The sequence below is a fragment of the Oncorhynchus kisutch genome, linkage group LG7, assembly GCF_002021735.2.
Source record: "Oncorhynchus kisutch isolate 150728-3 linkage group LG7, Okis_V2, whole genome shotgun sequence".
Classification (NCBI taxonomy): domain Eukaryota; kingdom Metazoa; phylum Chordata; class Actinopteri; order Salmoniformes; family Salmonidae; genus Oncorhynchus; species Oncorhynchus kisutch.
Window position 1 is genome coordinate 1,881,119 of NC_034180.2, and position 16,118 is coordinate 1,897,236.

The 16,118-nt window shown below is 42.9% G+C and overlaps 1 protein-coding gene across 1 annotated transcript in view; it reads left to right on the forward strand.

The window, feature by feature from the left end:
- Positions 1-16,006, forward strand: part of LOC109901301 (mothers against decapentaplegic homolog 1) — a 31,353-nt gene extending 15,347 nt beyond the window's left edge. Inside the window, exons 2-7 of the mRNA XM_031828355.1 lie at positions 4,961-5,577; positions 8,170-8,451; positions 9,548-9,664; positions 12,094-12,315; positions 13,109-13,365; positions 13,549-16,006. Of these exons, the coding sequence (XP_031684215.1) occupies positions 5,178-5,577; positions 8,170-8,451; positions 9,548-9,664; positions 12,094-12,315; positions 13,109-13,365; positions 13,549-13,692 (1,422 nt within the window). The 5' untranslated portion in view covers positions 4,961-5,177 and the 3' untranslated portion in view covers positions 13,693-16,006. The remainder of the gene's footprint in view (positions 1-4,960; positions 5,578-8,169; positions 8,452-9,547; positions 9,665-12,093; positions 12,316-13,108; positions 13,366-13,548) is intronic.
- The last annotated feature ends 112 nt before the right edge of the window (positions 16,007-16,118 follow it).

Sequence of the window (16,118 nt, forward strand, 5' to 3'; positions counted from 1 at the left end):
GATTCTATGTGTTATTTCATAGTTTTGATGTCTTCACTGTTATTCTACAATGTAGAAAAGGAAAACCCTTGAATGAGTAGGTGTACAAACTTTTGACTGGTACTGTATATGTATACTGCATATGTATATGTATACTGCTGGTGGCACATTAATTTGGGACAACGGGCTCGTGGTAAAGGAGTGAGTGGAATTAGTGGAATGGTACTATGCGTTTGATTCCATTCCACTTGCGCCGTTCCAGCTATTATTATGAGCTGTCCTCCACTCAGCAGCCTCCACTGGTATAAAGAATAGATGTAAAGGTCATGTAAAGATCACATAACAACACTGAGACAACGTTTTTACCATCCCTTTCCCATCATAACCCTTCCCATCCCCCTGTCCACCCATGGAGAGGTCGTCAACCCAATAGGAAATGTGCTGCCCACCATGAGAGAGAGAAACATCTGTCCTCTCTTCTTCAGTCCTCTGAATGTTCTCCTTCTCCACCTGTGGAGAGACCTGCAGGCCTAAACTGGAAGTGATGTCGCTGCTATGCAGGCGGTGGTGATGACAGAGAGAAAGATCCCATAGCTACAGTTGAAGTCGGAAGTTTACATACACTTAGGTTGGAGTCATTAAAGCTTGTTTTTCAACCACTCCACAAATATTTCTTGTTAACAAACTATAGTTTTGGCAAGTCGGTTAGGACATCTACTTTGTGCATGACAATAATTTTTCCAACAATTGTTTACAGACAGATTATTTCACATATAATTCACTGTATCACATTTGCAGTGGGTCAGAAGTTTACACACACTAAGTTGACTGTGCCTTTAAACAGCTTGGAAAATGACAGAATAGGATGTCATGGTTTTAGAAGCTTCTGATAGGCTAATATACATCATTTGAGTCAATTGGAAGTGTACCTGTGGATGTATTTCAAGGCCTACCTTCAAACTCAGTGCCTCTTTGCTTGACATCATGGGAAAATGAAAAGAAATCAGCCAAGACCTCAGAATTTTGTTTGTAGACCTCACAAGTCTGGTTCATCCTTGGGAGCAATTTCTAAAATGCCTGAAGGTACCACGTTCATCTGTACAAATAATACTACGCAAGTATAAACACCATGGGACCACGCAGCCGTCATACCGCTCAGGAAGGAGACGCTTTCTGTCTCCTAGAGATGAGCGTACTTTGGTGCGAAAAGTACAAATCAATCCCAGAACAACAGTAAAGAACCATGTTAAGATGCTGAAGGAAACAGGTACAAAAGTATCTCTATCCACAGTAAAACGAGTTCTATATCAACATAACCTGAAATTCCGCTCAGCAAAGAAGAAGCCACTGCTCCAAAACCGCCATAAAAAAATCCAGACTACGGTTTGCAACAGCACATGGGGACAAAGATCGTACTTTTTGGAGAAATGTTCTCTGGTCTGATGAAACAAAAATATAACTGTTTGGCCATAATGACCATAGTTATGTTTGGAGGAAAAAGTGGGAGGCTTGCAAGCCGAAGAACACCATCCCAACCGTGAAGCACGGAGGTGGCAGCATCATGTTGTGGGGGTGTTTTGCTGCAGGTGGGACTGGTGCACTTCACAAAATAGATGGCATCATGAGTCAGGAAAATTATGTGGATATATTGAAGCAACATCTCAAGACATCAGTTAAAGTTAAAGCTTGGTCGCAAATGGGTCTTCCAAATGGACAATGACCCCAAGCATACTTCTAAAGTTGTGACGTAATGGCTTAAGGACAACAAAGTCAAGGTATTGGAGTGGTCATCAGAAAGCCCTGACCTCAATCCTATAGACAATTTGTGGGATGAAATGAAAAAGCGTGTGCGAGCAAGGAGGCCTACAAACCTGACTCAGTTACTCCAGCTCTGTCAGGAGGAATGGGCCAAAATTCATCCAACTTATTGTGGGAAGCTTGTGGAAGGCTACCTGAAACATTTGTCCCGAGTTAAACAATTTAAAGGCAATGCTACCTAATACTAATTGAGTATATGTAAACTTCTGACCCACTGGGGATGTGATGAAAGAAATAAAAGCTGAAATAAATCATTCTCTCTACTATTATTCTGACATCCCGCCAGACACACACACACACACACACACACACACACACACACACACACACACACACACACACACACACACACACACACACACACCTGTTGTAAACAGCACCTGTTCTCACAGAAACCATCACTGCCTGTTAGTCTGTAGTAGTAGTCTGTAGTACTAGCAGTAGTACTAGTAGTAGTAGTAGTAGTAGCAGTGATAATAGTAGTAGCAGTAGTAGAAGTAGTAGTAATGGTAGCAGTAGTAGTAGTAGCAGTAGTAATAGTAGCAGCAGCAGTAGTAATAGTAGTAATGGTAATAGTAGTAGTAGCAGCAGTAGTGGTAATAGTAGTAGTAGTTATAGTAGTAATAGTAGCAGAAGCAGCAGTTGTAATAATAGTAGCGGTAGTAATAGTAGCAGCAGCAGTAGTAGTAGTAGTAGTAGTAGTAGCAGTAATAGTAGTAGCAGTAGTAATAGTAGTAGTAGTAATAATAGCAGCAGCAGTAGTAATCGTAGTAGTAGCAGTTGTAGTAGTAGTGGTAATAGTAGCAGTAGTAAGAGTAGTAGTAGTAATAGTAGCAGCAGCAATAGTTGTAGTAGCAGTTGTAATGGTAGTAGTAATAATAGTAGTAGCAGCAGTAGTGGTAATAGTAGTAGTAATTGTAGCAGCAGTAGTATTAGTGGTAGTAGCAGTAGTAGTAGTAATAGTAGTAGCGGTAATATTAGTAGTAATAGTAGCAGCAGCAGTAGTAATAGTAGCAGCAGCAGTAGTATTAGTTGCAGTAGTAATAGTAGCAGCAGCAGTAGTATTAGTTGCAGTAGTAATAGTAGTAGTAGTAGTAGTAGTAAAGCAGTAGCAATGGTAATACTATAAATAGTAGCAGTAGTAGTTGTAGTAGAAGTAGTAGCAGTAGTGGTAGTAGCAGCAGTATTAGTAGCAGTTATCGTAGTAGTAGCAGTAGTAGTAGTAATAGTAGCAGTAGTAGTAGTAGCAGCAGTAATCATAGCAGTAGTAGTAGTAATAGTAGCAGTAGTAGCAGCAATAGTAGTAATATTAGAAGTAGTAGTAGTAATAGTAGCAGCAGTAGTATTAGTGGTATTTGCAGTAATAATAGTAGTAGTAGTAATAGCAGTAGCAGTGGTATTAGTATTATTAGTAGCAGTAGTAGTTGTAGTAGCAGTAGCAGTAGCAGTAGCAGTAGTAGTAGCAGCAGTAGTAGCAGCAGCAGCAGTAGTAGTAGTACTATTACTATTACCACTACTGCTGCTACTACTACTACTACTACTACTACTGCTACTACTACTATTCCTACTGCTACTAATACTACTGCTACTATTACTACTACTGCAGCAATAGCAGCAGCAGTAGTAGTAGTACTATTACTATTACCACTACTGCTGCTACTACTACTACTACTACTACTACTGTAGTAGCAGTAGTAGTAATAGTAGCAGTAGTAATAGTAGTAGCAGTATTAATAGTAGTAGTAGTAGTGGTAATAATATTAGTAGTAGTAGCAGTATTAGTAATAGTAGTAGTAGTAATAGTAGCAGAAGTAGTAGTAATAGTAGCAGCAGCAGTAGTACTATTAGTAGTAGTAATAGCAGTAGCAGTGGTAATAGTAGCAGTAATAGTAGTAGTAGTAGAAGTAGTAGTAGAAGTAGCAGCAATAGTGGTAGTAGCAGCAGTATTAATAGCAGTAGTAGCAGTAGTAGTAGTAATTGTAGCAGTAATAATAGTTGCAGTAGTAGTAGTAGCAGCCGTAATCGTAGTATTAGCAGTAGTAGTAGTAGTAATTGTAGCAGTAATAATAGTTGCAGTAGTAGTAGTAGCAGCCGTAATCGTAGTATTAGCAGTAGTAGTAATAGTAGCAGCAGCAGTGTAATAATAGTAGTAGTAATAGTAGCAGCAGCAGTAGTAGCAGTAGTAATAGTAGTAATATCAGTAGTAATAGTAGTAGCAGTATTAGCAGTAGTTATAGTAGTAGTAGTAGCAGCAGTAGTAATAGTAGTAATATTAGTAGTGGTTGTAGTAATAGTAGCAGCAGCAGTAGTAGTAGTAGCAGTAGTAATAGTAGCAGCAGCAGTAGGAATAGTAGCAGTAGTAATAGTAGTAGCATTAGAAGTATTAGTAGTAGCAGTAGCAGTGGTAATAGTAGTAGTAGTAGGAATAGTAGCAGTACCTGACTCAGTGGGTGTAAAAATATGATACGTGTGTGTGCGTACTTGTGTATGTGTGTATTTTTGTTGTGGTGGATAGATACAGTATATAATGTGTACAATGAAATGGATGCACAATAAATCTGAGATTTATGTGGGTACCTGAAAAGTGGGTAGGCTATACTATCCTCAACCAAAACGCTACTTGCTTCCACCACTGCTGAATTCCACAAAAGGAATATGAACTATTGAGTCCCTGGTCTCTTATTTCCCCTCCAGAAGGAGAGAGTGGTCTTGTTTCTCCTGGTGAATTGGTGTCAGGGGACCTCAGTGAATGGGGCACATTTGTCCTGATTTTCACCATGCATTTCCTCTTTTATTGGCCTGGATGTCGCTAGCTGATTCCTGCACTTAAAGCTGTTTGTTGCTGAGTGTTTTATATAACATTCTTTTGATAATATTAAAAACCCAGCGTAGTCAATAAAGTTCTGTTTCCTTTCAAGTGCGGCCAAATCCTACCTCAACAATTCTGCTTTGTTGGTCTAATTAAATTGATGTTTTATGTGTATTTTCTTATTAAACTAAATCATTTGGATAATGAATGTTATTGGATAATGCAGATAATTCTATGTAACTGCCCCAATTGATATGGCAGAGTTCTATGATCTAATGTCCTTTCTAGCATACTTCCCAGAATGCATGCCCAATTTCGTTAGCATTGGTTTAATCTCCTCCATCTTCCTCCTAGGTGTCCTGTTCAGAAGTTCTGTCCTGAAGCTTTGAAGACTGAGGACTACCCAGCCATCTCAGTGGCACCTAAAAAAATACAACAGCAGCTTCTAACCTCCAACTTTTTCCCTCACCAAGTGGACTATCTCTCCATTGTAAAACCCAACCCCGCACACTCACGTGTAGCGTCCCGACAACGCCACGGTCGCAAGAGGCGACAAGACACGAACGTCACCATGAACGTCACCTCCCTGTTCTCCTTCACCAGCCCGGCCGTCAAGCGCCTCCTCGGCTGGAAACAAGGAGACGAAGAGGAAAAATGGGCGGAGAAAGCCGTGGACGCGCTGGTGAAGAAACTGAAGAAGAAGAAGGGAGCAATGGAGGAGTTGGAGAGGGCTCTGAGCTGCCCGGGTCAGCCCAGTAACTGTGTCACCATCCCTCGCTCCCTGGATGGAAGACTCCAGGTGTCCCACAGGAAGGGCTTACCCCATGTTATCTACTGTAGGGTGTGGAGGTGGCCTGACCTGCAGTCTCATCATGAGCTCAAGGCTCTGGAGTGCTGTGAGTACCCGTTTGGCTCCAAGCAGAAGGATGTCTGCATCAACCCGTACCACTACAAGAGAGTGGATAGTCCAGGTGAGTGGGGTGGGGGTGCGGGGGGTTATAGCATTAGAGTGTTTATGTTGTGGTGGAAAGTCAACGTAAAATTATCATCAAGGATGATATGCTTTTTCATTACGTTTTGTGTAAATATATCAAAAGTTTCTCCACTAGATCTTTCCAGACCAATTCCCATTTACTTCATGTTTGATTTATGACCCCTTTCGAAATGTGTTTTGATAGTTCCTACATTTCCTATGATCCTTCACATCACTCTTGAACATGAAACATTAATGGTGAACCATACACATAACCCCATAACATACCCACCCCAGCAGCCTGTTCCTCCCCTATCATCAGCTGTATGTTATCTCGTCTCTGCTTTCCCCTTCCCATGGTTTCTGCAGATGTTCTCCCCCCCTTTCATATCCTCCCCATGTCAGCCAGGTGTTCTAATCTGTCTGAACTGAGACTCAGGAGAAACAAAACACCACCACACACTATAGATATGCCTCAGAAAACTCAGCTTGTCTGTCTGCTAAGCAAAAGCTGAGGCCCAGCTGACTAGACAGAAACAGCTGTCCACAGGGTGCTACAGGAAGGGGGGCGAGTGTGTGTCAGTGTGTATGTGTGTGTGTGTGTGTGTGTGTGTGTGTGTGTGTGTGTGTGTGTGTGTGTGTGTGTGTGTGTGTGTGTGTGTGTGTGTGTGTGTGTGTGTGTGTGTGTGTGTGTGTGTGTGTGTGTGTGTGTGTGTGTGTGTGTGTGTGTGTGTGTAGCAGGAAATTCCAGCCGGGGGAGAATGAGGGCTTTGTTTTTGGCATGCTCTGTGCGGCCGGTCGGGCCGGGGAACACACACACACACACACCACACGTGTTGTTTCTCTGAGGAAGAAGGGGACAGGAAGCCACACACAATGGGAGGGAGGAGCGGATGCCCGCCTCACACACTTGTTTTAACAACTGGGCTGTAGCACCTGTCCGTCCACACCTCCCCCATCACACACACACACACACACACAGACAGACAGAGCTAGTCCCAAAGCAGTAACACCAGGATAGAACAGATAACATGAAACGCCCTGACACTAGTTTTATATAGAACAATAGCCAGGGTTCGGACTCGACCTTGGGATTTGGTTATGCAATAGTATTCAATAGGGGAAAAAATGACATTCAAACTAAATTTGTCAACAGAATATGCTGTAATTAGAATTTAAAACACAACTGTTGACCAGTAATCTTTCTCATTGTAGCATTTTATTGGGATAGCAGATACCTAGTCAGTTGCACAACTGAATGATTTCAACCGATATGTGTCTTTTGCATTTAACCCAATCAGAGAGGTGTGGGGGGCTGCCTTAATGGACATAATTGGCACCTGGAGAGCAGTTGTTGTTGGGGTTTAACTAACTGCCTTACTCAAGGGCAGAACGACAGATTTTTACCTTGCCAGCTTGGAGCTTTGAACCAGCGACTTTTCAGATTACTAGCCCAACACTCTTAACCACTAGCCTATCTGCCTCCATTGACAAAACTCTTAGTTTCAGTATTATTTAATGATATATTTATTACCTATTTGTGGATATTCATGGAACAGATCTCTAGTGGTTTATATCTGATCTCATACCTCTGAATGGACCTCACATCACCATCCAGCCACAATCATATTTTTCTCCATGTGATAGATTCTTCATAAATGGACTCACTCACCTCAGAGATGTTTTCTCTGAACAGGATGTCTGGTACGGAGGCCAAATACTGCTGGCTAAACCAACACGCTGCAAGCTGCAATTCCAAAAATGCAGGGGCATCTGCAAATGTGCACAGCGAATAGAGAGAGAGGGAGGAGGGAAAGAGAGAGGCATTTTATGATGCTATAATTAAAGAACTCTGTCCTTCCTGGCTCTCTCTGTGTGTGTGTGTGTGTGTGTGTGTGTGTGTGTGTGTGTGTGTGTGTGTGTGTGTGTGTGTGTGTGTGTGTGTGTGTGTGTGTGTGTGTGTGTGTGTGTGTGTGTGTGTGTGTGTGTGTGTGTGTGTGTGTGTGTGTGTGTGTGTGCTAACTGGACTCATGGGGCTTAGGGACACAAAGAGAGGGCTAACCCCCTACCCTCGCTACCCACAATACCCTTGCTAGCAGGGTCAGCCTTTGCATCATAGCAGGTATTCAACTAAAAAGGCTCTGAACATTTCAATGAAACTAAATGGGGAATAATAATAGGTCTGCTGAGAGTTGTAAAGGCTAGAATATTTAATGATTGGAATATGGATTATAGAGCAGAGTGTATTTGGATGTGCCTTTCATTTGAAACGTGAACTGGCCTCACCTATTATGAATGTGTAATATAGTGTCTATCTATGCAATGGTGCAACAGACCCTGTAGCCATTTTGTGCAGAATCGGGCCATAACTTACCACTCAAAGCAGTATAGAGATACAGAAACTGCTCCTGTAACTAACCTTGGGTCGTGTTCATTAGAGTACACAACAGAAAACATTTAACAGCAGAAAACAAAATGTATTTCTTATTGGGCAAGTCCAGGTTGTCCCTCCATGTTTCTGTCTGTTTTCTTCGGTTCCATGCCAACTGAACATGACCCTGATGTCCTCTCTCCTTCCCCTCTGTCTCAGTGCTTCCCCCGGTGTTGGTCCCGCGGAACAGCGAGTTCAATGCCAAACACAGCATGCTACCACGCTTCCGCAACCCTCTGCACCAGAACGAGCCCCACATGCCCCAGAACGCCACCTTCCCAGAGTCCTTCTCCCAGGCGAACACCCAGATGAACTTCCCCCAGACACAGACACACTCCCCTGGGGGGAACAGCTACCCCGGCTCCCCTGGTAGTGGTAGCAGTGCAACCTTCCCCCACTCCCCCACCAGCTCTGACCCAGGCAGCCCATTTCAGATGCCAGGTGAGCCGCCAGGTCAGATGCCAGGTACAATTCACTAATAACTTTTATAACGGTTAGTGTGGTAACAATGTATTGAATTATGCCATCCCCCTCTTGGGTATCTACACTGTGTACAAAACATTATGAACACCTTCCTAATATTGAGTTGCAGACCCTTTCCCTCAGAACAGCCTCAATTGGTCGGGGCATGGACTCTACAAGGCTTTCCACAGGGATGCTGGCCCATGTTGTCTCCAATGCTTCCCACAGTTGTGTCAAGTTGGCTGAATGTCCTTTGGGTGGTGGGTCATTCTTGATACACATGGGAAACTGTTGAGCTTGAAAACCCAGCAGCGTTGCAGTTCTTGACACACTCAAACCGGTTTGACCTGGCACCCACTACTATACCCCGTTCAAAGGCACTTCAATCTTTTGTCTTGCCCATTCACCCTCTGAATGGCACACAAACACAATCCATGTCTCAATTTTCTCCAGGCTTAAACATCCCTTATTAACCTGTCTCCTCCCCTTCATCTACACTGACTGAAGTGGCTTTAACAAGTGACATCAATAAGGGATCATATCTTTCACCTGGATTCACCTGGTCAGTCTGTGTCATGGAAAGAGCAGATGTTCATAATGTTTTGGACACTCAGTGTATATATGTGTGTGCTTGGCAAATGGCAGATCCAATATAAACAATGGAATAGGCTAAGCAGCAATAGACTTACTGTTGTTGATGACAGTAAGTAAAGGACGTATGCCAGGAATATTCAGGTAGCTGTACTGTGTAGGTCAGCGTTTCCCAAACTCGGTCCCCGGGACTCCAATGAGTGCACGTTTTAGTTTGATTTAGTTCAAATGATCAAAGCCTGTTGGCTATTTGAATCAGCTGTGTAGTGTTAGGGCAAAACCCAAAACGTACACCCCTTGGGGTCCCGAGGACTTTGGGAAACTCTGGTGTAGGTAAAGGTGTTTTTGTCAGCATGTTGGACTAAACCAAAGGCTCCAAAACAGATAAAGCTGGTCAGTCAATGTTCAGTATACAGTGACTGTTGGAAGACTTCTTTCTCTCTGGTTTAAACCCCTTCTCACCCCTCTCCCTGCCCTCCTCCAGAGACCCCCCCTCCAGCCTACTTGCCCCCAGAGGAGCGGATGACTCAGGACTGCCCTCAGCCCATGGACACCAACCTGATGGTCCCCGCGTTGCCCCTGGAGATCAGCAACAGGCCAGGTAATCAGCTGTGACATCACCCTCTTAGAGCTGTCAGCGCCCCAGCAGCTCGTACTACAAGTGCAAGGGGTTTTCTGGGTACAAGTACGCAACCATGACACACTCTGCTTTTTATTTGTCGTGGTGAATCAAACTCAGTTTTAATAGGCTATGTAGTTGATAATAACACTTGAAAAGTAGTCGTGGTTGTTGGGGTTTGTGGTAGTGTTCATTAAAGTTCTCATGCATGCTGTAAAACTAGTAAGAAAAACGGATCTAGGTGCTTTATCCCTCTGTTAAAATAAGGGGTGATTCATGTGATGACCTTCAAAATTGCACATCATGAGTTGGAAAAGATTAGCTAAAAAACAATTTCCTTCATATATTCAATTAAAAGAGAATTTTATATGATCATTAATGCAGGGTAAATGGGAAAATAACATGAATGTGTATCCATGTTCAGAAAAGCAGAGCATCTCACACCATTTTGAGGCATTAGGTTTTAGATTTTAGTATGATGAACACAAACGCGTCAGTCTATACATGCAACCCAGAGGAAAGATCAGAGAGTCTACCAATTAAGTATGGTCTCAGAGCAGTTTTTATGAGGCCTTTAAAAGCTTCTGGCTGACATCATCTCTGCCGGTGGTAATTAACTGAAAGCTCGTTAAGAATTGGCCTCACTAATTACATCCAACTTTTATATCTGAAACACTTGTTTCAAAAAAAATTAAAACCTTGTTGAGAACCCTTGTTTGCTACCACCTACCTCAACTGTGGTTCAGTCAATCGTTAGTTGCTGTGGAGATCTGGCAGTCCTACACATCACACATCTGAACAGCCAGTCCATACGCAAAAGTCATGTATGCCACCAGTCATGCAGGCTGTTTACATGGCAAAAGATAATGTGTCAAAGGGGTTTGATTTTTGAAGTTGAAGCAATTTTGAAGTGTCTACAGTACACAGTCTGTGGATACTTTCAGCAGCCAAGGTATTGGGCAGAATTGTACAAACTGTTTTACGCTCGCTAAAACCAGTATTGCAATCTCCTTACCAATCTCCCTATATAATTGTTACGCATCCAGTCACAGTAGTATCCCCACCCACACAGATGGATATTGCAATGGGTGTGGAGAAATACTCCCTGGAAGTGGTGATTGGGGAATTTTCTATCCTTCCCCAAGCTGCATCCTGTGTAGTGTTCTAGAGGTCCGGGCCGTTTCCATTGTGGGCCGGGCCGATGGATCTAGGAAAAGCATAGACCAAATACACCTGATGGCCGCTACTCTCAGCAGAGGATGTTAGGGAGGAGTATGCCGCTTGGATAAACTCTCCCTCCCTCCCTTAAAGAGAGGGGGCCAGCTGGCATAAAGCTCACCCAAGATACCGGGCAGAGAGAGACGGCACCAGGCGGGCACCGGCTTGGTCTATTGACTGACTGCTTGACTCAATAAATACTGATCCCAGACCAGACTAGACTGCCCGCAGTCAGTGGAAATTATTTGATCAAGACTGGCCCTGTCCAGACTGACCACAGTCAGTCTACTGGGGTTGGATGGATTTGTCAGCATTGATTTTCTGTTTCTGTTGTATGCAAACATGACCTATAGCTCTCTGTGTGTACTCAGACTTAACGTCACATACCACACATTTCATACACATTTCATACACCTTTCCCACGTTTAGTCATCAACATACAAATCACAATTGTTTTCTCTAATCTTAGTAAAAGAAGAAGGAGATGAAAGATGAACATCTGCTATATCAGACTGCAGCTCAAAGTCAGACTAGACAGACAGACTTGAACTTTATCAGAACAGAAGGCTTGATGCTCATGAGCCACTCCAGTCAATCTGCACGTGCGTGCATGTGTGCTTAAATGTCTCACTGTGTGTGTGTGTGTGTGTGTGTGTGTGTGTGTGTGTGTGTGTGTGTGTGTGTGTGTGTGTGTGTGTGCCTGAGTGTGTGTGTTTGATCATACACACATCTCACCCTTTCTGTGTGTGTTTGACATCCTGTACAGATGTTCAGCCGGTGGCCTATGAGGAGGACAAACACTGGTGCTTCATAGTGTACGACAAGCTGAACAACCTCCCTCTCATCCCGTTCTCCTAGATGTTCAGCCGGTGGCCTACGAGGAACCTAAACACTGGTGCTTCATAGTGTACGACAAGCTGAACAACCTCCCTCTCATCCCTGTCTCCTCTCCTCCCGTTCTCCTAGATGTTCAGCCGGTGGCCTACGAGGAACCTAAACACTGGTGCTTCATAGTGTACGACAAGCTGAACAACCTCCCTCTCATCCCTGTCTCCTCTCCTCCCGTTCTCCTAGATGTTCAGCCGGTGGCCTACGAGGAACCTAAACACTGGTGCTCTATAGTGTACTACGAGTTGAACAACCTCCCTCTCATCCCTGTCTCATCTCCTCCCGTTCTCCTCCCGTTCTCCTAGATGTTCAGCCGGTGGCCTACGAGGAACCTAAACACTGGTGCTCTATAGTGTACTACGAGTTGAACAACCGGGTGGGCGAGGCATTCCAGGCCAACTCTACCAGCGTCCTGGTCGACGGCTTCACCGACCCGTCCAACAACCGCAACCGTTTCTGCCTGGGCCTCCTCTCCAACGTCAACCGCAACTCAACCATAGAGAACACCCGGCGACACATTGGCAAAGGTAAAAATGGCCATGGATGGGAACACACTTATATTGCCTTATATTATCCCAAATATAAGGCCATGGACACACTGTCCACAGGACTGGTTCAATTGTTAGTGTCAGTGTTTATTTATTATCTTTATTCACCTTTATGTAACCAGGTAGGCTTGTTGAGAACACCTTTATTTAACCAGGTAGGCTTGTTGAGAACACCTTTATGTAACCAGGTAGGCTTGTTGAGAACACCTTTATGTAACAAGGTAGGCTTGTTGAGAACAAGTTCTCATTTACAACTGCGACCTGGCCAAGATAAAGCAAAGCAGTGCGACACAGACAACAACACAGTTACACATGGAATAAACAAAAGTACAGTCAATAACAGAATAGAAAAAGTCTATATACAGTGTGTGCAAATGGAGTAAGGAGGTAAGGCAATAAATAGGCCATAGTAGCAAAGTAATTACAATTTAGCAAATTAACACTGGAGTAATAGATGTGCAGATGATGATGTGCAAGTAGAAATGCTGGTGTGCAAAAGAGCAAGAAAGTAAATAAAAACAATATGGGGATGAGGTAGGTAGATTGGATGGGCTATTTACAGATGGGCTATGTACAGCTGCAGCGATCGATAAGCTGCTCAGATACAGTGTGTTATGGGCTGTGGCTAAATAGGAGTGGTGCTGTCCAATCAGCATTTTAATGGATCAATTAAGAATCCAAGCAAGTTGCCAAAGGCAAGAATATTCCATTCTAATCTACTGTACTCTACTCCATTCTAGTCCCATGTAACCCTCTCTTCCCCTCTCCCCAGGAGTCCACCTGTACTATGTGGGTGGTGAAGTGTATGCTGAATGTCTGAGTGACAGCAGCATCTTCGTCCAGAGTCGGAACTGTAACTACCATCACGGCTTCCACCCCACCACCGTCTGTAAGATCCCCAGCGGCTGCAGCCTCAAGATCTTTAACAACCAGGAGTTTGCTGAGCTGCTGGCCCAGTCCGTCAACCACGGGTTTGAGGCTGTCTACGAGCTGACCAAGATGTGCACCATCCGCATGAGCTTCGTCAAGGTAACCGTCATAGACATACATCCCATAATTTAGAGAATATAATGTTAAATGGTTCAGAATGAATGATGGGTCATGAGATGAAGATGAGAAAATTCTAAGAATAAAGGAAATACGATTGAGAAAGAGCCATGATGATAATACCTGTCCCTAAAGAGAATATCTCTCTTCCTCTTGCTCTCCCAGGGCTGGGGTGCAGAGTACCACCGCCAGGACGTGACCAGCACACCCTGCTGGATTGAGATCCACCTGCATGGTCCTCTGCAGTGGCTGGACAAGGTGCTAACCCAGATGGGCTCCCCCCACAACCCCATCTCCTCCGTGTCCTAGACAAAACTTTCCCCAGGCCCCAGGGCTGTCCAAACCCAGCATTTAGGTTCCAGTGGAAGGGTGGGATAGGTGGGTTTCAGGGTGGGGGACAATTCTAATTGAAATCAGTCAATTCAGGAAATAAACTGGAATTTCAAGAGAATCTAAATTAAAATTGGAAATTCAGTTTATTGACTGTATTGACTGAATTGAAATGGAATTGACCCCAACCCTGGTGGGTTTGTACTTGAGGGATTATGTCTGAAATTGGGCACATTGCAGACTGGGATGTGTGGGGGGGGCGAGATAGAAGCATCTGGAAGATACTTGATCTTTGTGACCAACTGTAATAATTATCAATCAGACTCGAATCATTATAAACTAATCATCAATTCAGCATTACGCAAAGTATCCTCCTCATATGGGGCCCATATTCAGAAAGAGTCTGAACGAGGATCAGTTTGGCCTTTTAGATCATAATGAATAAATGTATATGGACTGGGGGGACCTGAACATAGATCAGCACTCTAATACGTGAATATGGGTCCCTGATCTTGTTCTGGCAGTTTTTCCCTCTTTCTTTCCCCTTCCCCTGTGTTTTGGGTTAACATTGGAAACCCATAAAGCCAGTTTCATGTGTTGCTACAACGAAAAATGTGTGCAGAATTGGAAGGATTGGAAGACAACCAATATGGATGAAAAAAATGTAGAAATATTATGTTTCTTATGAACATATTTAGAATGTAGGAAGATACTGAGGTCAGTAAATACAAATGTCTCTTCAGAACCCTACATTTTGTAGTTTTTTTTAAGGTTTTGGCAAATAAAAAGAGTTGAAGAAAAAGACCCCTACATAAAATCCCTTTAGATTATTTACAAACCCTGTCATGAGGAGAAATCAGGAGAGGGCGTCCGTGGGAGCGGGGCGGGAGAGTGAGGTGGGCATTGTGGGATTGTGCTCACAGGACATAAGATTTTTAAAAATTTACATAAATAAATACTTCTCTTGTGATACACCCGTGTTACAACTGAACTTAACGACTTGAATCGTGTTTTAGGCTCAACTCAACATTAGATCAAAGTGCTGTGCAGTCAGTTTTGCAAACGCGTAGTTTGGTTTAGTGTAGCAAATCACCGTTTGGCTTGTTTAGGTAGTGACTGAAGAATGACACGAGGCAGAGACAGAGACGGGCACAAGCGTATGATAGTTCAGTTTGACCCTAGCTGTGCATGGTACAGCAAAAAAATAAAATAATCAATAGTAGGGTCACATAGAGCCCCACAGTGGAGGTGTCATAATACCCATAAAACCTAGTGGTCAAACAGGGAAATGGTTCCAATCATTTTTCCCATAGGGGATTTTAGAAACACTTCAAATAAGGACTGTGTTTTGAAACTTACCCTGGCGTGACGTTTTTGATAACTATGTAAATCGCTCTTGGACAAGGTGACTTTTATCAGTATATTATGCTATTTACTCTCAGATTTGAAAATGCTAATTAACATCAAAGTAGACATCATGCAAAACTACAAATCCTTTCAAGCTCCTGCAGGTCATCACTAGCTGATACCTTTGCTAACAGGTATTGTCCATTTAGAACTTGCGCAAGACAGTTAACAGAATTGTTCATTTAAAGAAATGTAACCAATTTATTCATTACTACATTTAGCTAACATTAGATAGTTCATTCAGAGATTCTTACCTTTGCCTCGATTCGGCAGGCTCGTCCAGATCATCATGGCATTTATAGTTCTTTATGATAGCCACATTAGCAGCTAATTAGCGTTTCATTTTTGGGGGTGAATATATTACTAAAAGTCACCTTGTCCTAGAGAGATTTACACGGTTGTCAAAACGTCACGCCAGGGTAAGCCTTCATGAAATACAGCCCTCATTGAAATGTTTCTAAAATCCCCTATGGGAAAAATGAATGGCAGAATAATGATTGGAACCATTTCTCTGTTTGACCGCTAGGGTTTATGGATATTATGACACGTAAAACAATGGCATCCTTCAGAACTTGTTGACCGAAAAAAAAAAAGTAGTTTCACTGGTGAGTAAGTTACTGATGGCCCTAATACATGACTGTTTTTGTCTTTCAATTATTTTAGGCTTAGAAAACCCCATCCGCTATTACAAGTTGTATTGATTTTTGTATTTTTTTTAATATGTTTTCTTGTTGTTTCTTGTTATCTGCACTTTCACGGATTGTTGCTTCTCTTTTTTTCTTCTTTGCGCTGTTTTTGCTGAGTAGTACTCCCAGAAAGCAGTTTTATTCCATGAATATCAAGTCTCTACTGGAAGATTCAATAAATAAAGTTGTTTCATTACCTGTGGCCTTATATTGTTTTCATTGTTTAAGAATAAAATAATGTTAAAATGTCAATGTCCAAACTAAAGTTAATGTCCACGGATGTCAACACGTGTAATGTTGGTATCATAAGTT